Raw genomic sequence first — 26,877 nt, 5'->3', positions numbered from 1 at the left:
TACCACCAGTTTTTCTGACCATGCAGATTCAAATCCTCAAATTCCTCTCTTCTGGCTCCCCATGCGGTGCCCATGTGACTCCTCCTTGCCAGTGTTCCTGCCAGTCTCTCCTGTGTCCTACTCTGCTTCCCCATCTATAGCCTTGTCCTCACATGATTCTACCCCTCAAATAGCCCCCTAAGTCTTCTGACATTCCATCCATTTATACCAAGTACGGTAAACATACTAAAAAATCACTTCAATCTCCCAGTCATGTAGACAAAATTTTACCTATTGTTTCTGTCAGTGATCCCCAAAGTGTGATTTTATTTACTGGTGTAAATTACATACAATTAAGTGCACAGATAAATTTGACAGTTTTGCAGAATTGTATAGACCTATGTAACCAAGACCCATATTAAAACTTCAATTTTGCATTCATTTTGTCTAAAAATAATTTAAAAGTACCTAAAATATTTAATATTCAAGGTGACTCTTGCTGCTCTTGATATGTGTGTAGGGACACAGGTAAGGAGTCTTGACGGAGGCATGGAGACCATGTAGTGTGGACAGGAGGACAGAGGTACTCCCCCTTGTGCACACTGCAGGGGGTTTTGATTCCTATATGGCCAGTTAAAATGACCTGTATTTTGTAGCATTCATTTTTCACCAAACTAATTCAAAACTGAGTAACCAGCTGAGAAATATTTCCTTTTTTTATGAAAGACAACTTTATTTATTTTTTTACTGGAGTCCAATTTGCCAACATATAGCATAACACCCAGTGCTCATCCTGCCAAGTTCCCCCCTCAGTGCCCATTACCCAGTCACCCCAACCCCCCATCCACTTCCCCTTCCACTACCGTTTGTTCATTTCCCAGAGTTAGGTGTCTCTCATGTTTTGTCACCCTCACTGATATTTTCACTCATTTCTCTCCTTTCCCTTTATTCCCTTTCACTAATTTTTATATTCCCTGAATTAATTCCTCAAGTGAACCTGAGATCAAAGATAACACTAGTGGTGTACACCAAAGTGAACACCGGGAAAGTGGCAGGATGCTCACTCCCAATGATCCTAGTACAAAGACTTACTAAGTCCTGTTATTAGGTCACGTCATGAAGATCCAAGCAGAGCAAGTCAGTCTGGCAATTTTTTTTTTTTTTTTGTCTGGCAATTTTTAAGCCATTTGTAGAATTACCTGAACTGCAGACTTATGTCCAGTATAATTCATGATAATTAGTGCTCTGTGCAATTGTTGAGCATTGAAATTTTAACTAATGATAATGCATGCATAATTATTAAATATCAGAAGGCTTACTCAACTTGTTTTTTTTTTTTTTTTTTTTTTTTTAAATTTTATTTTTTATTTATGATAGTCACAGAGAGAGAGAGAGAGAGGCAGAGACACAGGCGGAGGGAGAAGCAGGCTCCATGCACTGGGAGCCTGATATGGGATTCGATCCCGGGTCTCCAGGATCGCGCCCTGGGCCAAAGGCAGGCGCCAAACCGCTGCGCCACCCAGGGATCCCACTCAACTTGTTTTTAACTCAGGGGACAAGGTATGAAAAAGTATGTTTTCAATCCAACATGTGAGTAACTTAAGCTAACATAAGCACAACAGATCAGAGATAGCTACAGATTTCATGCTTCCCACCAAGAAACAGCATCTATTTTCCCTCTTCTAGAAGAAGGGCTAGACTCCTGCTTGATGTGTGGCCCATGGTTGGTACTGGAAATGATGTCATTCCAGCTTTGGGACTAAGTAACCTTCACTTTTAGCTTCTTAGAGGTCAACGACCAATGCTGTGAAGAAGGCTATAGAATAAGGTGAGGCCCAGGGGAGGGGAGGAGTGAGTAACCCTCCTGGAGGTCGATAGGCCTGTCTAGCTCCCGGCTGAATGCACATCATAGAGTAGCCTCAACTACACTGTGTGAAGCTGAAGACCTGACCTGTTGAACCCAACCAACCCACAGAAATATGAAAAATGCCAACTTGCTGCCATTTCAGGTCACTAAACTTTTGAGTGGTTTATTGTACAAGAACAGACAACAGGGCAGCCTGGGGGGCTCAGTGGTTTAGCACTGCCTTCAGCCCAGGGCCGGATCCTGGAGACCCAGGATGGAGTCCCACATTGGGCTCCCTGCATGGAGCCTGCTTCTCCCTCTGCCTGTGTCTTGACCTCTCTCTCTCTGTCTCTCGTGAATTAAAAAAACAAAACAAAACAAAACAACCACCACCACAACAAAACAGACAACAAAAGCATTACCTACTGTCTCTACAACCTCCCTTATGTTTACTCAGTTTATATCGTTTTCATAAATTTTGGCTCATTTCTACAAAGTTCTTGGCCTGAATTTTATCATTTTTCCCACTGGCTGTAATAGGTTAATGTAGAGCAACAGAGTAAACCGAGTATTGAGAAAGGTAAAGCCTTCCCATAAACCCCAGATCCTAATCTTTTGGGCGGCTACTTGAGAAAGAGACACACTTCTATTTGATTTAAGCTACTAAGTTTTGGAGGTTCTTTATAGAAGTACTTACGCTTGTACCTTTACTAATATGTGCCTCCCCACCCCACTACTATAGGTAACATGACTTATCTTTGGATTCAATCCATGCTCTCATTTTTAGCAGATCTATTTTTGTGAGTTCCAGTATCTGTAGCTTATTATTCTCCCCTGTGTGATCTCTATGGGGGACAGGACAAGAAGTTCAATGCACTTGAAATGAATAGTTTTCTGGAACAATTTCCAGGGGGAGCCATAAAACTATGAACGATACTGATACTCAATAGTATGACTCAGAGAGTAGGAGAAACATCTCCCAATAATGTGTTCCATAAAAATCAAACTTCTCACTTGCTTCCAGAATAACAATAATGCTTCACAATACTCCAGTTTATTAGGTGGTAATGAGTTCCTGATGATAGAGAAGAATCACCCAACAAATCCAAACAGGAAAAGAAGAAAATTTTTGAATTAGTGGAGGTTATTCAAAACTAGAATCAACCTCCTGGAACATAGGAAGGCCTGAGAGAGGAAAACTAAGAGACTGTGTGTGAGATTACTTAATGTTTGAAAGGCCAGTGTGTAAACAAGGATGCAGTTATAAGGTGTATGGCACTGGGAAAGCAAAAATATACAAGAAAAGTAAAAGCAAATAAATAAAAATTCTGGGTTCTCCCTCCAGTATTTGTAAAATCTGCTTCAGACAAAAGAGGGAATTTGGGGCCCAGGACATGTTTTCATTCACTTTTCAACTTAAAATACATAGTCAAACCTAAATCTTCCTGATTGCTTTTCCAACATGTACACTTGAGCATAAAAATACTAATATTTAATAAGGCATATCTGAGTTAAGGTGTGCTTGTAGGGATCCCTGGGTGGTGCAGCGGTTTGGCGCCTGCCTTTGGCCCAGGGCGCGATCCTGGAGACCCGGGATCGAATCCCACATCCGGCTCCCGGTGCATGGAACCTGCTTCTTCCTCTGCCTGTGTCTCTGCCTCTCTCTCTCTCTCTCTGTGACTACCATAAATAAAATAAAAAAAAAATTTAAAAAAAAAAAGGTGTGCTTGTAAAAAAATGTTTGAACCTAAGTTTTCTGGATTGGTGTCTCCATTCTTAACCCGTGTGTGACACCAACTCTTTAGTTGCTAGAATATTTGTAATATTAGCATAAGTACCATACTTACCTTGGATATTAATGAGAGGTAGCTATTAATTATATTTTAATCTTTACATGTTGGTTTATAACATATATCTTATCTATATGCTATATTTCTTTTTTTAATATTTATTTATTTTATATATATAGGGAGAGAGAATGAGAGAGAAGGAGTGTCTGCGAGTAGGGAGAGGGCTAGAAGGGAAGGAAGAGGGGGATCAGACTCCCCCAGAGTGCTAAGCCTGATGCAGGGCTTGACCTCATGACCCTGAGATCATGAGCTGAGCTGAAACCAAGTCAGACCCTTAACCAACTGAGCTACCCAGGCTCCCCTGTAGGTTATATTTAACACATATTACTTTCTCATATAGGAGGCACTCGGATAAGAGTACTCAGCATTACAAAATAGTAATATTACAAGTTCCTATTATAAACTAAAAGTTAGTAGACCTTATATTATTGGAAGTAAATACACGTTCTATTATCTTTGTTAATGATGGCGAAGAAATTGTCATGGAAATATCCCTTTGTCTCTTGTTAGAGCTCCTGACATTCTTTTAAAATTTATTTATTTATTTATTTTTATTAATTTATGGTAGTCACAGAGAGAGAGAGAGAGAGAGAGAGGCAGAGGCACAGGCAGAGGGATAAGCGGGCTCCATGCACCGGGAGCCCGACGTGGAATTCGATCCCAGGTCTCCAGGATCGCATCCTGGGCCAAAGGCAGGCGCTAAACTGCTGCACCACCCAGGGATCCCTAGAGCTCCTGACTTAAAGTTTATTTCATCTGATGTAAGTATTGTCACTCCTGCTCAGTTTATAATTGCCAGAAATACCTTCCCATCCCTTCGCTTTCAGCTCTCTAGTGTCCTTAGGCTTAAATGAGTCTCTCATTGGCAGCTTATAGTTGGTGGGGTTTTTTTGTTTTTGTTTTTGTTTTTTTTTTTAATCCACTGAGCCACCTAGGTCTTTTTAAAAATAAACAAATAAATAAAAATAAATAAATAAATTTATTTAATTGAAATAGAGTGAGAGAGAGAGGAGAAAGAGAGAGAGAGATAACACAAAGAGGGGGAGGTACAGAGGGAGAAGGAGAAGCAGACTCTCCACTGAGCAGGAAGCCTGATGCAAGGCTCCAAACCAGGGATCCTGAGATGATGACCTGAGCCAAAGGCCGATGGTTCACCCACTGAGCCACCCAAGCACCCTATCACCATTTTGTTAATGTATGACCTGCAGTGCAGCCCAGTGATGGTGGACCAAAGCTGCAACTCAGGGCTGACAGGTCATCCTCAGAGCAGCAGACAGACTGTGACTTAGGACCCCGAGAGCCGGGCACAGCAGTGGTTGCACCCTGGGGCAGTCTCACTGTGGTGACAGCTCTAGCTGCAGATGCAGCTCCAGAGAGGAGACCCAACAGCAGGGTTCTGGGCAACCCTGTCTGCAGGTTCAGCACTGGGGAGAATGGTAGGGTCCTCCCTCGCAAAGGCTGCAAATGCCCATGGTGATGAGGTTTGCTGGGATTCTGCTGCTCTCCTGGTCCTATGAGGTGGAGTCGCTCCAAGGGCACTGCTGTGCCACCAAACTGCCCCTAAAGGAGGTAAAATGCTCCCTGTGCTTTCTTACATAACCATTCTCAGTCTGTAGGCCCTGTAGAATTTCTGCTGTTTCATTGTTGTCCTCCAGAACTTTCCCAGAGCTATTTCCATCAGTCTGCAGTTATTTATTGTTTTGTTAAATTTGTGTGCAATGCAACTGTTGCCCTAGCCCTCCATCTGGCTAATATCGCCTCCTCTGTATTTTTACTTCTTAAAAAAAGAAAAAAAATATATTCCTTTCACTTGGTTGGAAATTTTATTGCTTCCCTTAAGTTTTGATCCTGTGGTTCTATGGTTTTCAAATTTAAACAGAATGAGCTCTAGTTTTTGAAATTAATCAAGATTCTCTCTGGGTTTGGGATGCCTGGATGGCTCAGTGGTTGAGTGTCTGCTTTCAGCTCAGGGCCTGACCCCAGGATCCCAGGATCAAGTCCCACATCGGGCTCCTGACAGGGAGCCTCCTTCTCCCTTTGCCTGTGTTTCTGCCTCTCTCTCTCTGTCTCTCATAAATAAATAAATAAAATCTTAAAAAAAAGAAAGATTTTCTTTGGGCTTTAAACACAATCTTTAAGTAATTGTTTCTTGGGTTTTTCAAAGTAATTTGAAAAGAATGTGTATTTCTTTTTTCTTTTTCTCTATTTTATAATCCTCTTAGTCACTAAATCACTGTATGGTTATTTACTTTTTATCAACCTCATCTAAGTTCCAAGAAGGTCGCTTTAAAATCTTTCACTATGATAATGGTTAAATAAAAATCTCCCTGTAGTTCTTTTTTTTTTTTTTTAAGATTCTATTTATTTATTTGACAAAAAGAGAAAGAACATGAGGGGTAGAGGCAGAATCAGACTCCTCAGCTGAGGAGGGAGCCTGATGTGGGGCTCAATATCAGGACCCTGAAATCATGACCTGAGCTGAAGACAGATGCTTAATGCATTGAGCCACTCAGATTCCCCTAAATCTCTCTGTCTCTCATAGTGTTTGTTTTATATGTGTTTCAAAGACATGTCATTAGGTAAATTTACAGTTAATCAAGGGTTTGACTTTGTCATATTTTGTTTCTGCATCTTTTGAAGAAATCATGGGAAAAAAAAAATCATGGGTTTTCTAATCCCTTTTTGTCTATTAGCATTGAGTACTGCACTGACTTATTTGTAAATCAAACCAACCTTGCATTCCTGGGGCAAATTCTATTTGGTCACAGTGCATAGTCCTGTTTATAAAGTAACTGGATTCGATTTGCTGGTATTCAAATGAGAAATTCTATACCTATATTCATAAGGAATATCGTTGTATAACCTTCCATTCTCATGATGGCCTTGGCTAGTTTTGTTATCAGGGTGATTCTGGCCTCACGGAATGAGTTAGATAGTATTCCTTGCTCTTTTATTTTCTGCAGGAGTTTCAGAAGGAGAGGTGTTAAATCTTTTTTAAAAGTTTGGCAGAATTCGTTGGTCAGGGCATCTGGTCTTGGGTTTTTCTTTGAGAAGTTTTTTTTTTATTTATTTATTTTTTATTTTTTTATTATTATAGTTTTGGCTTGCTCACATCCACAGTCTTGGTGTGAGAGACTGCATTGTTGATTAGATTTTCCTTTTTAAAAATTGGCATATTGAACTATAAGTCTCCCTCTAAGTATCTCTTCATCTTCCTCCCATAAGCTTGGATGTGATGTGTTTTCATTCTTACTTATCTCTCTTAAATTTTTTTCTAACTTTCTTCGGGGCTTTTCCTTTGAACCATTGGCTATTGAGCAATGTGTCACTTAATTTTCACATATATGTGAGTTTGCAAATTTTCTTTGTAGTGAGTTCTGATTCCATTGCATTGTCATCAAAGAATATAGTTTGTATAATTTCAATCATTTTCAATTTGATGACACCTGTTTTGTGGCTTAATATGTGGTCTCTATTGAAGAATATTCCAGGTGTATTTTAGAAGAAAGTTCGATTCTGTGTTTTGAGTATTGTATGAATATCTCTAAGGTCTGCTTGGCTTGCAGTGCTGTTCAATTTTGTCCCTGCTCCCCCTCTATCTAGCTGTTTAATCCAATACTGACAGTGGGTATTAGGGTTTCCAACTATCAGGCTTGAATGATCTATTTCCACCCTCAGTTTTGTCAGTTTTTCTTCATCTACTTTTGGGCTCTATTATTAGATGCATATATATAACTATTGTACCTTCTTAATGGATTGACTCTTTTATTGTTCTAAGATGTCCATCTTTGTCTCATGTAAAAATATAATTGTATATTCTATTTCTGTAGATTATAGCATATTAGTAGTATTACTTTTAGTTACCATTCTTATGGGCTGCCTTTTCACATTCTTTTATATTCCAACTATTTATATATCCATATCTAAAGTGTGTCTCTTGTAGACAGTGTGTAGATAGATCATGTTTTCCTTTCTTTTTTATCCATTCTGCTAATCTCTGCCTTTTAACCAGAATGGTTGGCTGACTTACATCAGTTGTGATTATTAAAAAGGTAGGATTTACATTTGCAATCTTGCTATTTGTTTTCTATATTTCCTGACTTTTCTGCTCCTCTATTAGTCTATAATTGATTTCTTTGTGATAAATAAATGTTTGTAACATATAAAGTTTATATTCCCTTGTGTCTTTTCACATAAATCTTTAAATTGGTTAAGTAATATAAATCTTTAATTTTTATAGTTATTGCAAATCTATATTTATATATCTCATATCCACCAATGTTGATATGCAAATATTGCTTCATATTATTTTCTTTATATCAGATCGAAAAGGAAGTTACTAGAAAAAAGCTACACCTGTGTTGTCTTTTATACTTACTTATGTAGCTGTTTTTACCACTAGTCTGGATTTCTTCACATAGAATCAAATTACTCTCTCTTATATTTTAATTTTAGCTTTAGATTTCTCTACAATATTTCTTATAGAGAAGGACTGTTACTGACAAACTCTCATATTCTTTTTCTGGGTATGTCTTAATTTCTCATCCGCTTTTTGAAAGATAGAGTTTGCATATTTAGAATTATTGATGAGCTATTTTTTCTTTCAATACATTGAACATGTCATCCCATGTTTTCTGATATCCATGGTTTCAGACAATACACCATGTTATAATCTTATTGAGAATTAATATCCATGAAAAGCTGTCTTTTTTGTTACTTTCAAATCCTTTATTTGTCTTTGTCATTTGATAATTTGATTGAGATTGTGTCTGGATTTCTCTGAGTCTATACTTTGCGAAGATTCACTGAGCTTCTTAGATGTGTAGATTGGTTTCCTGAAATTTAGGATATTTTTAACCATTTTTTATTAATTTATTATTTTGGCCCCTTCTTCTCTCCTGGGACTTCTCTTATGCATATTTTGGGATAGAAATAGTATCCTATATGTATCTGAGGCTCTCTTCGCTTTTTTCACTCTTTCTTTTTCTTTCTGCTTTTCAGATTTGATCATCTCAACTAATCACTCTTCAAATTTGCTCATTCCTCTTCTTCCTCCTTGGATATTCTATTAAATAGTGTTAATACATTTTTTCAGTTGTTGTATTTTTCAATTCCAAAATTTCTAACTGGTTCTTTTTTATATAATTTCTGTTTCTTTGTTAATATTCTCTATTTTGTGAAATATCATTCCTATATTTTAATTTAATTCTTTGCACATGGTTTTCTTTAGTTCTTTAAACATGTTTTAAATAGCCAATTGAATGTCTTTGTTTTGTTTTGTTTTGTTTTGTTTCCCTAATTGAAAGTCTTTATAAGTACAATGTCTGGGATTCCTCAGACATTGATTTATTTGCCTGTGTATCAATCATCTTTCCCTATTTATTTATAGTTTCATAATATTTGTTAAAAATTGGCATTTCAAACAGTATTATGTAACAACATTGAAAATCAGATTTCATACTTCCCCATGGTCTATTGAAGATGCTGCTTGTTTTAGTTGTGCTCATTTGTTTTCTCAACTAATGATTTCTGAACTAATAGTCTAAATTCTATATTCGTTGCTGTGTGGGGACACTGAAATATGAACTTAGTTTAGTGGTTAGTTAATGACTGGACAGAGACTTTTTACATATTTGGAAGCAATAAATCTTCTAATCTTTGTTGGGGAGCATTTTGTGCATATTGGATCACATCTTTAGTCCTCAATCCTACTGTTTAAACTCCATCTTAGGCTTTGCATTCTGCTTTTCCAGAAACTCAAGGTAAGCCAGAGATGAAAACCTAAGGCATGCTCAGGTGTTTTTCTGAGAATACACATAGCACTATTCTTACTGTTGTTAAGATTTCTAGAAATATATCAAAGCTTTATACAGACCCTATGGATATCATTCTTAGTTTATTTTCAAGTTTACTGTTTAGTCGATTGCTTGCCCCAATTGTCATCTATACTTCAGGCAGCAACAAAGTAAAAACACTTGCCTATAATTGTTTTTGACAAATTTTTCTCCATTTCCCTTCTTACCACCAAACAAGGCCTTTTGTGCTGGGTGAAATCTGAGTCAGCTTTTTATGTGGGTTCTTCCAGAAAACCACCAGCAAGGTCATGTGATGATTCTTTGGAAATGAGGCTTTCAAAGACCTCCAGTTTTGTTCTGCTTCTTCCAATGACTGCCAAGTTGCTTTGAGAATGCAGGTTGTTATTTTTTAGTGCTATGGCTGAACTAAAGAGCAGGCCATGGGACTTAGGCAAGTAAAAAATTCAACTAAGCTAAAAAACAAAAGTTATTACAAAGAGTCAATTGTTTTTCTTGAATAGATATTCCCTGGGTTGCTGTAAATCCTGGTTAATTCAGGAACTAATAATCCAAAATTATGATTTTCAAAAAAAAAAAAGTTTTCCATTGTTTTTATGGAAGGGCAAATTTTCAGAAATCTTTACTTGACTATTTTCAATGACTTCACCTGGGATATGTCCTTAAATTATTAAAACTTTAATCTTAAATATACTATGATTTTATTATACTGAATATAACAAACTTAAAGAGATTCCTTAAATATGTAACTTAGTGTTTGTGAAATCGTAAGTATCAAAATAAAAATAATTCAGTTCATCAAAATTTATGTTGGTTTAATGGAAAATTTTAGTTTACCAGAGTTTTTTATTTTTGCACTTATCAGTTGAGATTTTATTGTCACCTTTTTGCCCTTTAGTACATGCTCCAATTTAAACCTAAATTTCATTTTCCTAATAGTAAAACATGAAAGGGGCATAGTATGGACTGAATATCAGACTTTTACTAAATCCTCCCCCCCCCAAAAAAAAAAATCTACTTCCCACTTTGGGATAAAAAATTTCCATTTTTAAGCAGGAGTCAATTTTGAGGATTTTTTTCAATTATGAATTATTGATTTTGCTTATAGTTTGAATTACTTTCACTCAGATTATCCCTGCCAGTCCCATTCCCCACAGATACAGTGGTATCATTTTTCTCGGAGAAAACCAGTAGACACATCAGAGGAAATAATGGATCGAGGTGACATAGGGTCGGTTTGCTGGAGGTGATCAATAGTAGAAGCAGTAATTCCATCATTGATGATAGTTACGGTAGGATGAGTGAAAGGATTGTTAATAGTCCTTAGATGACCTGTTTACACACATAGGATCGATAACCTCACATTTCGTAAGCAGACCACCAACAATGTGTGAGAGCAGGAGGAGAACTCTCCACATGGTCACTGGGTAAATTAGCTCTGAAGAATACACACATTCAGAATTATTTGGGTGGACTTAAAGAAAATTAAGAGTTCTGGAAAATTAAGTATAATCAGAGCTGTGGAAATCTTGTTTTGTATGTTTGGTTTTGGTTTTTGTGTGCTTCTATTCTTACCAGTTTTATTTAACTTAGGAGACATAATTTTTCTTCCTAATGGCAATAACAAACAACATCAACTAACATTTACTGAGCACTAACATTTTTCCAAGCACTATTACATATTTATCTGTATTAAATTAAATCCTCGGGCAGCCCGGGTGGCTCAGCAGTTTAGCATCGCCTTCAGCCCAGGGTGTGATCCTGGAGACCGGGGATCGAGTCCCACATCAGGCTCCCTACATGGAGCCTGCTTCTCCCTCTGCCTGTATCTCTGCCTCTCTCTCTCTCTCTGTATCTCTTGTGAATAAATAAATAAAATATTTAATAAAAATAAATAAATCCTCAAAATTCCATTTTAAAGAGGAGCAATCTGAGGCACAGAGATTAGTAACTCACCTTAGCATAATCATACAAGTATGATTAGTAAGTTTTAAAGTGAGGATTTGAACATAGTTCATAATACCCATATAACGCGCTGCTTTCAAAAAATGTTAGTATGAAATTATATAATTTTATTTAACTTAGCTGTGAAAGAGAAATTAGTGCCAGTGCTTACATCTATTATTTAGGATTATCCATCATTTTACAGGTGGCTAATGATACAGAACATCAATTCATTATTCTGCTCTCATTACTATATTGGCTTCTCACTTCACTTAGAATACATGGTAGAGTAGATTGATAGTATACAAGATTCTGTATTTCCTGGCCTCCTCTTATTTTTCACACCCTCTGCCTTTTCTTAAAAGATCTATTTACTTCTTAAGACATAGAGAGAGAAAGAATGAAAGAGTGCAGATGTGGTGAGAGTGAGGGAAAGAGAATCTTAAGCAGACTCTATGCTGAGCATGGAGTTAGACTTGGGACTCTATCTCAAAACACTGAGACCATGACCTGAGATGAAATCAAGAGTTGGATGCTTAACCAACTGCGCCACCCAGTCACTCTCACATCCTCTTTCTACTTCTCTCCCCAGTGTTACTGATATCCTTGATGCTTCTGAAACCAACAGGCAAACCCCAGCTTTTATCTCTGCCTAGAAACTATTCCCCCAGATATAAATATGGCTAACTCCATCAATTTCTGTGAGACTTTATTCAAACCTCACTTTGTCAATGAAGGATGCCCTGATCATCCTATTTATACTACAATTCATACTGCAACACCCCTTCTGTACTTCTACACCCACTTATTCAGCTCTATGTTTCCCACAGTGTGGCCACTCTCTATCATGTATAAAAATACATTTTATATTTATTGTTTGTTGCCTGTTTCTGCTGCCAGAGCACCAGCTCCACAAAGTGAAGAATCTATCTTCCTCCACAGAGTAGTTGCCTATTTATTGAATGAAAGAATAAATGTAATTTTTGAAAGTGAAAGAAATTCATGAATACCAATGGACTTCAGCCCACTCTAGGTAGCATGCTTCTCTAAGATTGTCTTTAGATTTCATCCTTTAGACTTTGCACATGCTATGTCATCCTTCTAGGTAATTTCTCTCTAGTTTTCTACATAGAAGCTTTGATCTTTCTGCTGAAATAACTGTAAGCAATTTTCTCAGAAATACCTAGAACTTTCCTTCCATAATCCCATGTAACTTATTTCTGGTGCTTAAAAGTACTTGTTTTAATTTATCTTTTGACATATTTCTAACCATAGACTCGACCCCTCTCTAACCTAGAGCATTCATCTCTCATCTTTGCATCTATGTTACCTACCACAGTGACTGACATACTGTCAACTCTTCAGTTAATGAAATAAACAATGATTAATTCTTTTTATCTATACCAAGGACCTTACAGACTTAAAAGACTATTGCTTATGTTGATAAGGGCTTTTTAAAAATGTAATAGTCTAATATCTGCAACTGGCTTATGATATGAGTATAGTTCTAGAGACCAAAAGCTTGAAACAGAATCACTTGAACTTTCTTTACAGATTGCATTTCTAAATAGGATATAGCATCATATTTGGAAATCTAGCTAAGGCCTGTAGGCTGTTGTATTGTTATGTATATGTGCATACACGTAGGCTGAAGGCTCAGGGATAAAAAGAGGTTGAGAGTAATGCTGAATTCCACTGAATAGTCAGTCATTCTGAAGCACACTTCAAAACCAAGCCCTTCTTCATTAAGAGATGTATGATCTGTCTCACATGCATCTGTCTCTCTAGAGACTATAAACCATGCAAAGCATCAACATTCATACTTTAGCAAAAGCAATGTGAGAAGAATAGCAGAAACAAACCCCCATCATTTTTTTATTTGGCACAGTTGCCAGTATATGCACAAGGATAAACTAGAATAGCTCCTGTGAAACTTTTCAAGGAAAAATTAGCCAACAGTATAATGGATTGCCTGCCCTTGGGTAATCATGATCTTTCTCCCATATGGTTCCAAAAACCTTTAATTAGTTCAGTCAAATATTTTCAGAATTATATAATTGTATTCAACCAATGGTAAAATACTAGTAGAGCAAACGGTTCAATTATGTTTTTTTTTTTTATTTTTCTTAGAGAATCCTTAATGAGGTTAAAGAGAAAACTACCATCATATAGATTAATATTCATTTTTTGAAGTTGTTTCACTTTCTCAATAAAAATATTTCCCATGTTTTCTTCTACACATTTCACTAAAACTAATTTTAAGGGGAAAATGTTATTTTTGAATTTATTTTTACATAAAAATAGTTTCCAATAAGATCAACTTTGTTATTAAAGGTGTTTCCTTTGATCTGAGACAACTTTTTCAATGATTCTAGAATGATTCTAGAATGATTCTAGAGGGCAGCCTGGGTGGCTCACTGGTTTAGGGCCTGCCTTTGTCCCAGGGTGTGATCCTGGAGTCCCAGGATGGAGTCCCACATCGGGCTCCCTGCGTGGAGCCTGCTTCTCCCTCTACCTGCGTCTCTGCCTCTCTGTCTCTCTGTGTCTCTCATGAATAAATAAATAAAATCCTTAAAAAAATAGAATGATTCTAGAATGATTCTAGAATGGAGAGCGTAGAATGCTAGTAGATACAAACCAACAAGGATAGAGTAGAGGATTCCTGGTCTATCTGATGGCGGTTGAATATTGCGATCCTGGTCAACAGCTTGGATGGGTGGGGTAACAATGATGGGATTCAGTTCTTCCTGGAAAAAAAATTCAGAGAGTTTAGTTCAGCTTTATTATTAATGCCTCATGTAGAATTTACACTCGGATATTAGATATTATAGTTTGGACAGCTAGATAATATCTGAGTTAGTTCTTAAACTCAGGTTTCAAAATTTATAATTTAGCATATAAGACTAGTTAATTTTGAATCTGAAGAGGAAGCAGTGTGTCCTCCAGGTCAAAATGAAGACACATAGTAAGTACATATTTAGAACTTTCTATCAGGAATTTCTCCTAATAAGAAAGTAAGGAAGAAAGATATCAATAAAGTTTGAATCTTCCCTAGATAAACAAATCAGAAGAAATATGAAGCTATCACGTATCATTTTTTTTTTTATCTTTGTCTTTGGACAAGATTTGTAAGAATATTTACATTATTTTTCTTCCTAAGTCATGTTTTAAAGCTTTGAATAAATTAATTATATTAAAATAAAATTTTAAAACTTGATGCCTTAATTGAATAGAAATCAATGCCCTATCGATGCAAATTTCATACAGATAAAATTAATTATATATCACACATATAGTACATTTAACTTATAATCATGTGTAAGAATATGCATTTAAAATTGTAATGCATTTGTCTAAGTCAATGTTTCCAAATACAGTGTCCAGAGGTATTCTGTTCTGCTATCAGGTTTGGGAAACACTTTTCTGTTAAGAACCAGATAATAAATATGTTTATGCTTTGCTGGACATAAAGTCTCTGAGTCAGCTTATCTACTCCACCATTTCAACACAAAAGCAACAAGTGGGCCTGACTACATTGCAATAAAACTTTATTTATAAAAACAAATGGTGATGTAATTATAGGATGTAATTTGTTGACCCCTGTACTAAATTAAAAACTATAATTTAGGGACTCCTGGGTGGCTCAGTGGTTGGGCGTCTGCCCAGGGCCTGATTATGGGGATCCGGGATCAAGTCCCACATGGGGCTCCCTGCATGGAGCCTGCTTCTCCCTGTGCCTGTGTCTCTGCCTCTCTCTCTCTGTGTGTGTCTCTCATGAATAAATAAATAAAATCTTAAAAAAAAAAAAGAAACTATAATTTATAATAGGTTTGTTGAAAAAACAAATGTACACTCTGTACAGATAATCTTAGGATACATAGTCTTAAATAAATTTTCAAAAAGCTAATCTACTCGACTACAGGTCTTTTCAGAGGCTTATGTGCCAATTTGCATAATGACTGTACCAGAATGGGGTATATTTGTACATTTTCTAGAATCATCTATCAATCTCTTGAACTCTTACATTCCCTTAGAACAGAGATTGAGAAATAATTGCTTTAAGTCTCTACAATTCTCAGTCCAAATATAATAGTAATTCTAAAGGGAAATAATGTCTATTTCATTTTTTTAAATATTTAATTTATTTATTCATGAGAAACATGGAGAGAGAGAGAGAGAGAGAGAGAGAGAGAGAGAAGCAGAGACACAGGCAGAGGGAGAAGCAGTCTCCACGCAGGGAGCCTGACGTGGGACTCCATCCTGGGTCTCCAGGATCAAGCCCTGGCTGAAGGCGACGCTAAACCGCTGAGCCACCCGGGCTGCCCAATAATGTCTATTTCAATATCTGACTTCATATTCTAAGGAATCACTGCAATGTTACCTTATTTTATTTCTTCTCAAATGATAGAACCTTGAAACATATCATGTACTTTCAAATAAAATCAGTCATTTCTAATCTCAGCAGAAATGTATAGTGGTGGCATGCTAAAAATATGCAATGATACTAACCTGTGATGTATGATACTTAATTTCAATTAAGTTACCTTAAGTGATATTAAGCATAGGTACAGTACCAAAATATATTGCTACTGAACTTGCAATAATTAAAGATGATCATTGACCAATAATATGGACCTCACATACATCTTAGGCCTCTGCCCATCCAATGGGCTCTAAGTAGACTGAATATTGTCATTATCTTCCTAAATACAAAGAGCTCCTGATAAGAATAATTTTGGATACTCTATTCACTTGTTCAAATGTGGATTCAGAACCATGAAGATGTCAAATCAATATTAAAATACCTCCATTAAATCCAGATGACTACTGTTTTGTTGTTGTTGTTCTTTACACACAATACGACACATTAAACACAACACTCTTCTTAAATTCTTCCCCTCGCTCCATTTCTGTCCCTTTCTCTCTGTTTTGTTCTATCCTCCCCCACACCTCTCTCTCTCTCTCACTCACACAGACACACACACATCTTCTCAATTTCCATTTTACTTCCTCTGTAATCCTTTATTTCTCTGGAACTGAAAATCCAAAGCTCTTCAAAGTACGTATGTTTGAATGCAGGAGTTACGGGCTGATAGCTCATCCTAGACATTTTTCAGGGGACTCTGACTGTATCAGCTAGACACCACCCAGCTAAGCTACTTCAGTTCTGGTTCAACTAGTAAATCTGTGCTAGCTTTTCCAAAAGTACAGTTCTTCTCAGACCTTGTAAAGGCATTTCATTTTCTGGCAATCCCATCATCCTCCCCATGTTAAGGGAAATATACTAAGGGATCCTAGGCTCCTGCTGTTTGAAATGACATTACCTAAAATTAACAAAAATTGAATCTGAGCTCTTCTGGGAGAGTGTTAAATGTGAACAGATCACTTGAGAGTATCTCTGCTGAATACCGTCAGTCTGCTATTTCTGTGGAGCTGCTAAGTGACCAACATGTACCCAGTTTTAGTTTTGGTAATGAGTCACGTAGCTTAAAAATCCTCTTCCTGTACAATCTAACGTTGTTGGAATCAGCCATGTGGTTTTAGTCATATTATTTAAAAATATATGAACAATAGAGAAAACTAAATATAACATGATAAACAAAACCGAGAGAGAGAGGTACTAATAAATTGCTCATCTTTTGTAGTTGGTTATTAATAAATGTATGGTGAGAACTGAGGAAATAAAAAGAAGCAAGAGTGCTATTTAGAATTATGTGCTGTTTAGAATCAGAATTAAAACTGGAAATAGCAAAATGTCAATATCTCAGGAGAGTGGCTTTAGAAGTGAAGGTAGGTGGGATGAAAGGTATTTATTTAAAGCCATTCAGTCCTCTTTCACTATGTGAAACTTTCACTATCTGAACTGCTTTTAATATTATAAATACATAAATTATACTACTGAGAATAAAATAAAACCTGTCGGTGAAGGCTTCAATAAGTTTCTGGAAATTTGGGAGAGGCATAGCTGTCTTAAATAACTTGTTAGGACTGACTTTTGTGCTATAAAGACTAGCAACTTATCTTAAGAAAAACTATTTTTCTTTTTCTTTAAAGATTTATTTAATCCTTCGAGAGAGAGAGAGAGAGAGAGAGAGAGCAAGAGAAAGAATGAGCAGGGAGAGGGGAAAAGGAAAAGGGGAGAGACAATCTCCAGCAGACTCCCCAGTGAGTGAGGAGCCCCATGTGCGACTCGATCTCAGGATCCTGAGATCATGACCTGAGCTGAAATCAAGAGCCAAATGCTCAACCAAGTGAGCCACCCAAGTGCCTCAGAAAAGCAATTTTTTTTATATTACCATTAATGAGTTTTTCAGAAAATCTAGGTTTAAATGAATTCTCAGATACAATTTCTAAGATCATCTCCCAAAGTAGATGGGGCTCTTTGAATCTTGAGAATTTTCATTCTAGCAACACATAACACTAAAGGATGTTGTGTTCTGGTCAGAATTATACTGTTAAAATGTTTAATATAATTTTTCATAAAGATAAGTAACATTTAAACCAGAGCAGGAAAATTATACATGCATTCATTAGAAGAAAGACCATGATAACATGAATCATTTTTTGAACTTTTCTCTTGCCAAAAATCTCTAAATTAGATGCAGTCAGTCATTGGAAGAGCATACAAATAAGCAAGAAAATCCCAGAGGGACGTAACTCCTTAGAGTAAGGAAGAATTTTATGGAAAAAAAAAAAAAAACATGTCATCATTTACAAGGTTTGGCTAACAATATGCATTCATTTAGTACATTTTTGTCAATTTGTATGAAACTGAGTTACACAGGCTGGTAAGAGATCACTACTCTCAAGTGGACTCTAAGGAACAATCCAGCAGTAGCTACTGCCAAAACACCCTCCCCGGGTCTTGTGAAAAGGCACACACCTAGGAGATGCATTACCTTTGAAGAAGCATTCTCTTCAAAAAAATAGTAACTATTGCTCCTTATTTCTCTTCCCCCTTATTTCTCTTAGTTTCTAATTTTACTGTTGGATTTCAGATAAATTATGCTAAAGAAAGTAGAAATTCACCCACGGCTTAAATATGCTTGGGTGTCCTTAAGGAAAGGATGAAGAGGTTCCTCTATGATGGTTTAATTACTGGAATTAGTCTCCACCAAAATCTCCACTGGCTGATAGGCACACATATCTTATAACCCACAGCCTAGTGCGAACAGTTTACAACATATTTGCTTCATCAAGTTGAGTTCCAGGAGGTCATTTAGAAAAGGCCCCCAAACACCCTGCCCCGAAAACACATCTGCTTTCTCTCAGTCTTATTTGTCTTTGAGAAAATCACATGTCCTGATTTCTGTTCACGCCAATGGGCACATGCTGAAAGTGCACAGAGGAGCAGGCTCTCGTTTCACTGCTGTGTGAATCAGCAGAGTTAAATTTCCTGACATATTTCCTAATGGTGATTCACCCTGAAAATGAATTCAGTCCATGTAATGAGATTCATGTCATGAGGATAATCATAGAAACTATTAAACAATAACAAAAAGGTTTGTCTACAGTTGCAATGCTGTATGATTCTGTGATTATAAAACCCAAGCTTGTTGTATATCAGGGACGCGTGCTTCATATTCAGTAGCTGCATGGGAAAGGTGTCTTGTTTTATCAATAGATCTAAGAGAATGTTTTCATGTTCAACTGTTGAATTCTTTTGAGAAAATAACAGGAGGCAATTAGAGGGTTGGGGTAAGTGAGGGTTTGTTATTCCTTCCATGAGTTTCTGTCCCAGACATTGGATGTCTATGTGTAAATATATCTGTATCTATTTATATGCATAATAATTAGCAAGCAATCACAAATGATTAAGGAACCTGTTCTTTAGATTTGTGGAAGCCCCAGCTCTTTGTTCTTTTAGGTGTTCAGATTATTACCTTGCATTAAAAAAAAAATGTTTCAAGGGAAACACTGAGATTTCAAAGTTAGGGTATGTTTACCATTTTAACCAGCATCAAACCAAGAAGCATCATAGTCTGCAGGACTGTAAGATTCAGCCTATTTCACCCCAAAGTTAAAGGCACACATAATTCATTTGGTTTCTAAATCTGTTTCCTGCATGGATAGAATGCCTTCACATAAATTTTAGCCAATCCTTACATCTTAAACAGTTTTCATTTCACCATTTATCATACAAGTCAATGGGGTAGTGAGTTTTGAAAATGAAAGCCTACATTTGACATTTAATAGCTTGATTAGTAAGGCTTTCAGCCTCAGTGGAGATACCGGTAACAAAAGTACTCTTTAAATCCTAAATATTCCTTAAAAATTGTAAATATTTTTCAACTCGGCATTTGAGTAATGGCTTCAAATGAGTAAGAGAACACATAATACCACACTGAACCCATCAGAGTATTTTAAATTAAATGGAGACATTATAAAAGTCTCCAAGAAAAAAAAATAAATAAAAGTCTCCAAGGGTGGTCTGTAGGAAGACTTGCTCTGTTATACTGGAAAACCCAAGAAAGGACACAGTAAGAAATAATATTCACGGGATCGAATCCCACATCAGGCTCCCGGTGCATGGAGCCTGCTTCTCTCTCTGCCTGTGTCTCTGCCTCTCTCTCTCTCTCTCTGTGTGACTATCATAAATAAATAAAAAATTTAAAAAAAAAAGAAATAATATTCAAAAGGTAAACTGAGGGCAGCCCTGGTGGCTCAGCAGTTTAGCGCCACCTGCAGCCCAGGTCGTGATCCTGGAGACCTGGGATCGAGTCCCACGTCGGGCTCCCTGGATGGAGCCGCTTCTCCCTCTGCCTGTGTCTCTGCCTCTCTCTGTGTGTCTCTCATGAATAAATAAATAAAATCTTTTAAAAAAAACAAACAAAACAAAACAAAAAACAAAAGGTAAACTGAGCTCAAAGTACCACATGTGTCTCTGGTGTAAGAGTCAGACTTGTATATTATCTTTTAATTATTAAAATTCTTAATTTGGACCTTCAAATGTTTTACCCTTCTATTTATAGAATACTAGATTCATCATTGTTCAGTTACATGGTCTATATTTTAATTAAATAATCTTATTGTATTAAGAAAGCAGATAATTATGTTAAAATAGCAAAAACTTCACCATCAACTATACATATATTCAAGCACTGATAACTGATTTAAAATGTTACCAAACTATTGAATTTATTATTTATTTTTAAATTACTGCTATTAATTTGTATGTGTTGTTTACACTTGAATACTTCCCTTTTTCAATATCCTTAAAAAAAAAATGTCTAACACCAAATTTGTATTTTATATCTATTACACACTTCCTTTAATGAAGAAATAAGGTTTAGAGTATATGAAAGAAAATTTGGTGGATATTCTTATTCTTGTATTATACTGTATATGTGCCATTGTCCCAGAAGCTTTTGAAAATTGTTAATCAAATTGTTTGTTTCTATACATTAATGATCTAGAAAGGAATGACAGATATGTTCACACATGCTCTCACACAAACGCATGCACACTTAACATGCTCCCTTAAGATGCCAAACCACCATTTCTGCTTTTTCTTTGATTAGTTTTGCTTTGTTCAAGTGGCAGAAATACCAGATTGCTTGAAAAAAAGTGTAAGATATTTTGAAATGTTCTATTCTCTGTGAACATTAAAAAAAATAATAAAGCAATATTAAGGTTGGTGGCAAGGGCCAAATAGATTACTTTAGACTTTCTATGGGGTCACAGAGGACACACAAGTGGGAGATTCCCATATAGCTTGGAAGCTTATATATCACAACACATGTGGTGTCTGGTTCTTTTCAGTTTTTGTAATAATCATCCCTAGAATGGAAGAGTGAAGAGCACAGAGAAAATACTCAGACAGTCACGATCCAGGAAGAACACCAGCTTCTCCTGATTGCTGGAACTTTACGTCACTCATTAAAGGAAACAAGCAAAAACACCCTGCAGAGCTAATGCAAATGCTTTGTTGTATCGTTTTCAAGAGCAGACTTCATGACTGCTTCAATGTCAGGCTCTTTTTTATTTTAGTGTGTCTCTGAAAAAAAAAAAACTGAGATACATATTTATGTAATATGCTGTGATGGAGTGCTGTATTGTGCATTTGAACATCCTTGCAATTGCATATTTGACCTTCTTTACTAATATATACCTTGTTTTCAAAAACATTTTTTTGAATCTTTGCTTTTTAAATTTGCTTCTTGCTTAGACTTAAGAAATGTAGTTTGAGCTATTTTACAAAAATAATGAAATGTATGCTCAGAGATGTTGTCTACAAGGATTATTTGTTACAGTATACAACTGGCCTTTTAAGAATAAACTTTGCATGGAAGTACTATCTATGACAGACTTTGATAAATCACAAACTCATAGCCTGATTAACTATCACAGTTATATTTAATTCTAAATACCACTGACATTAAAAAATAGAATATTGGGGATGCCTGGGTGGTTCTGCAGTTGAGTGTCTGCCTTTGGCTGAGGGAGTGATCCCAGTTCAGGTATCAAGTACCACATCAGGCTCTCTGTGGGGAGCCTGCTTCCCCCTCTGCCTATGTCTCTGCCTCTCTTTGTGCCATAAATAAATAAATAAATAAATAAATAAATAAATAAATAAAATTTTAAAAAATGAGATAGAATATGATCATTTTATCAGAAGCCCTGTATTCTCTATATTTTCTATCAATCACTACTGCCACTTTCATCCTAAAGATGATCTACCTTCTAATATCATAGATTAAATTTTACTTGTTTTAAACTGTATACAAGTAGAATTATACAACATGATTTGACTGCTGACTTTTTTATTATTATTATGTCTTACATGGTATGCATGCCTGCAAGAGTGACATAACATGCAGTGTCGTCTCCGCACACTCAGTTTAACAGATGTACTGAGACAGACATCTCCAACTTTCTTTCCTCTTCACACTAGAGATGGTATTTGTGTTGTTTCCAGTGCATGCTGTGAGGAAGGGTTGTGCCCTTCTACGTGTCTTCTGACAAACAAATGCATGTGGATTAAATGTAAGAATACAATTGCTGGACACGCATGTGTTCCGATGAGCTAGGTCCCTGTCTCATGGCTTTCTAAGCTGGTCGTATCAGCTTACAGTCTATCATGAGTGAGCGCTCCCCAGCTTGCCTGACAGTTGGTAATCCCAGTTGTTTTAAAGGTTAGCCATTCTGGTAGGTAGGTATTATCACCTCAGAGTGATTTGAACTGTTTTATGATGTGGGACATTTGTGAGGTGTTGGTTCATATCTTTTGTGCATTTTTCTATCATTTTCTCCCCAGCTCATAAGAGCTTTTTATATACCACAGCGCAAGCCTTTGTAAACATGATATCCCACTCTATGACTTACATTTACACTCTATCAATGCTTTCATGTTAAAGAAAAGTTCCTAATTTTAATATAGTCCCACTTATCATTTTCTCTTTTCATGTACACTTGGCTATTTCCTCTACCTGAACACATACTTTGACCCAAGGTAGAGGTGATAATTTCCCTTACATATTTCTATATAGAGGATATCACACTCTTCCTTTTTAAAATTTAGCAAACACTCATGTTAACTGTATTGTATGTCTGAGTTTCATTGCCTATTGCTTTCCTGAGAGCCCAGAAAGGCTGTGTGGATAACAAGGGGACATATGTGTCACACAGGCACTTTAGAAGTGCTGAATAGAGGACTTCTCTGTTCTATATTATTTAGAGTATTCTTGAGCCTCACACACCTAGACTTGCTCCCTGGGTTCCTGTAAGACATCAAATACATATACTGATGTTTTATGAGCATCTTTTTAGTACACCAAGATCTTATTTATGCTCATAAAGTTACTGTACCCAGATAAATGGGGCGGCTACGAGAGTGGCTCAAAATACACAGATGTGGGATCAAAGTGCATCATGGAGACGGCCTTTTGGTGCAATAAACAGTCTCATAAACATTCCAATAGATTGAGTGGTGAGCTTCTGCATCCTACAGGAAAACATTCCAAACTTGATATATGAGTCCCGATGTCAGCTTTCAATAAATTAATCTCTCAGATCTTGAATCATAATTTTCACAGTGAGGTGAGCAGTATCTATATTCCATTAATTGGTATGAAGATTTGTGAAGGGATTTTGTTATTTATAAAAAAATAAAACAGTAAGTGCCATGCTTAACAATGGATATAGTATTATTAAAATTAATTTACATTTAATTGTGTAATAATGGCATAAGCCATTATTGGTAATGGTTATAAGCAGAGGGATAGAGACAGATGGAATCTTTTTCATGTCAAGATGGACGCTAATTTGACCATATCTTGCCTATTTTCTTCAAAACATGATGCTGACATGAATTTTGAAGGTTTTATTTAAAATTGCGTAACTGATCAGATGTTTGAGGGAATCAAGGGGGTCTATCATTACCATTTAATCTTAAACCAATATTTAGATGCAAAACCTGCAAAGCAAATTAACTAATGTTTATACTTAACCATAATTTTAAGATAGTGTATCAGAGAATTTGAATATTCACTTAAAATAAGCATTTCACTTAATTAAATAGAAGCTTTGGTGAAGTTCTTTTCTATACACTCAGACACATTAGTCTTACATCCAATTTATAAACACATTCCTTACCCTTTGATTACAGAAATTTTGTGATAACTCCCTAATTTATTAATAAGCTCCTATGGAGAAGCTCACAGTCATCACGACTCAAAGTACATGTATACAGTTTCATTTAGAATTATTATTTTTTTAATTTTTTTTGAAGATTTTATTTATTTATTCATGAGAGACACACAGAGAAAGAGGAGCAGAGACACAGGCAGAGGGAGAAGCAGGCTCCATGCAGAGAGCCTGACGTGGGACTCCATCCCAGGTCTCCAGGATCAGGCCCTGAGCTGCAGGTGGCGCTAAACCACTGAGCCACCAGGGCTGCCCTAGAATTACTTTTATAAGGACACCTATTGTCAAACATTGAGAGCTACAGCAGAAAACTCATATGTTCAAGTATTATCAGTTAAATATTCAAAATAACAAGAATCAGAGAAATTCAAGTATGTGTAGCATGAATAAAGCCCATTTTGATCCATGACGTATTTATTAGAGGTGAGACCCGTAGGGATAGAGGATATATGTGTATCTGATGGAGGCTGGAGAGGGCAGTTAAAACAAATAAACAAACAATAATCTTTTTTTAACAAACAATAATCTATAGACAGATGGATGATAAATTGATAGATAATGTAGGGATATTTGGAGGGAGAGTCATTAAAGTGTCTTAAAACAGTTTAATTTTCATATGATTGGAAATGGAAAACTTCTATAAGTAAATACAAAAAAAAATTTCCTTGTGGTGAGGAAAATCATCATAGAATATTTGGTAAGGACAAATACAAAGAAAAAATATTTTAAGCCCTGCAACCCAGCGAGAACCATTGCCAACATGTTGACATATTTTCTATCAGTGTTTGTCTCCTATGTATCTGTCATCTATCTTCTTACACACGGAATATTTTAGGGCTGCATGTATACATTTTATTGACTATTTTACCTCTCATTACTTCATAATCCTTGTTCTGAGCCAGTGAATATGCTTCAAAAACACAATTTGCAATAATATGCAACCTGCACTAGCATTATGAATTAGGTTCTGTAGCTGTACACTTGAGTTGCTTATGTTGTGTTCATTACTGCTCTGTGTCTCTAATTGCATTCATGGGTTGGATTCCTGGATGTGGAATTTCTGGATCAAGGAAGTTCTCTGTACAAACAGCCAGATGGCTTTCCAGAAAGACTCTGATGTTTTATTTCTTCTTCAGCAGTGTATGAATGTTTATAATAGCACATATTTGTCAGTACTGAGGGTGAGAGATGCCTAGAGGATTGCTAAATAAATGTGAGGTTTAATTTTGCATTTCTTTGGTTGCTAGCATAATTTATGTGATATATTTATCTCTGATTCTTCTATTCGTTTACTTTGCCTAACTTCTTTTTTAATGTCGGTATTTTAAAATTTCATTTCCATGACATATGCACATAGAACAGAAATCAGCACTTTGTTTGTAGTCTTACAATTTTTTTTTTAGTATGTTGTTTGCCTTTTAATGTTCTTGGTTTTTGACATCTAGAAGCATGGCATTTTTATGTTCCTGAATATCTCTCTCTCTTTTCCCTTTTGATTTCTGCTTAGTCTTTTACCATCTGAAATTTATATAAATGCCGATATCTATTTATTTTCAAGTATTATGGTAGCAACATTTTAAATTTAATGCTTCAATCTATCAAGAAAGTTGAATAGTAAGAACTTAATATTCATCAAACTGTGGCTGGAATTTTAATTTTTTTTTAACAGAAATAAAACTAGTTCTAAACACTCTGCTTTCACCCTTCTTCTCTGCCTTAAATGGACTTCTTCAGAAAGTTTAATCTATTTCAAAAACCTAATAATCCTACATTTCTATTACATTCTTTAAAAAAATCTTAATTTGTCCATGACTACAGTGATGGCTCCCTCTCCTTTGAAGTTCAGGATTGTGCGTGTGTGGGAAGTAGGCATTGAGAACACATACGGTGACTTACAATAAGCAATTATACCCAAACAATCTGGATTTATAGAAAACTAGTAATGAACTTTGTAGAAATAAAATGATAAAATTCCAAACAAGACAATACCATCTAATTGCATCTGATCTAATTTGTGACACTTCTACCTCCCAGTCCTGGACACACACACATACACATGAGATTGCTGCCCTTGTTAATAAAATTTGAGGACTGAAAATTACTATTACTATTTGTTTAAGATTTTATTAGTTTATGAGAGAGAGAGAGAGAGAGAGAGAGAGAGAGAGAGAGGCTGTAGGAACAGGAGGAGGGGCAGTGAGAGAAGCAGGCTCCCCAATGAGCAAGGAACCTGACTTGGCCCTTATCCTAGGTAATAGTTGCTTCCTTCCTTCATTTGCTTAACTCTCTGATAGAAATTTGCTTTCTTCTTGAAATAAACATAGTACACCAGGGGTGTTCCAAGTGTTAGTCTCTTGACCTTCACTGTGTTTCAGGATCTGAACATCTTCAATCTGCAAACATAGCTGCCTTACAAAATTCTAATGGCTTATTCTTATTCTGATTCTTTCTAGGGTATTTTCATTATTTATTGCCCATGCTCATTTTCCCCATTGTCTGTGTCAATACCAGGTAGTTCTATTTGCATTGTCACTTCCTGACCCCTGTGGATCCATCTGTGCTCTGGAAGATGTGACACAGGTGAAGGAGGCCCAGAGGGGGGGAGACAAATCCCATGTTAACCAGGACCAGCCAGACCGAGTCCCACCCCTGGGGTCAGCTCTCTTCTGCAGGCTTCACCTTTTGCTGGCCCATAAAGTAAAGGAGTACCAGTGTTTTCAGTAGGTGGTTTGTAATTAACTGAGGGGTGCTTGTACAAGCCCCATCACAATGCTTCTAACAAGTTCTAAGTAAGTACTAA

The 26,877-nt window shown here is 36.3% G+C and overlaps 1 protein-coding gene across 5 annotated transcripts in view; it reads right to left on the bottom strand.

Moving 5' to 3' along the window:
- PCDH15 (protocadherin related 15) overlaps positions 1–26,877 on the bottom strand; it is a 743,522-nt gene that overhangs the window by 378,212 nt on the left and 338,433 nt on the right. For all 5 annotated transcript variants that reach the window (XM_041729528.1, XM_041729523.1, XM_041729527.1 and 2 more), the window contains one exon: positions 14,071–14,179. In XM_041729528.1, the coding sequence (XP_041585462.1) occupies positions 14,071–14,179 (109 nt within the window). The remainder of the gene's footprint in view (positions 1–14,070; positions 14,180–26,877) is intronic.

The sequence above is a fragment of the Vulpes lagopus genome, chromosome 14 (genome assembly GCF_018345385.1).
Source record: "Vulpes lagopus strain Blue_001 chromosome 14, ASM1834538v1, whole genome shotgun sequence".
NCBI lineage: Eukaryota > Metazoa > Chordata > Mammalia > Carnivora > Canidae > Vulpes > Vulpes lagopus.
This window is presented reverse-complemented; position numbering and strand designations above follow the sequence as displayed.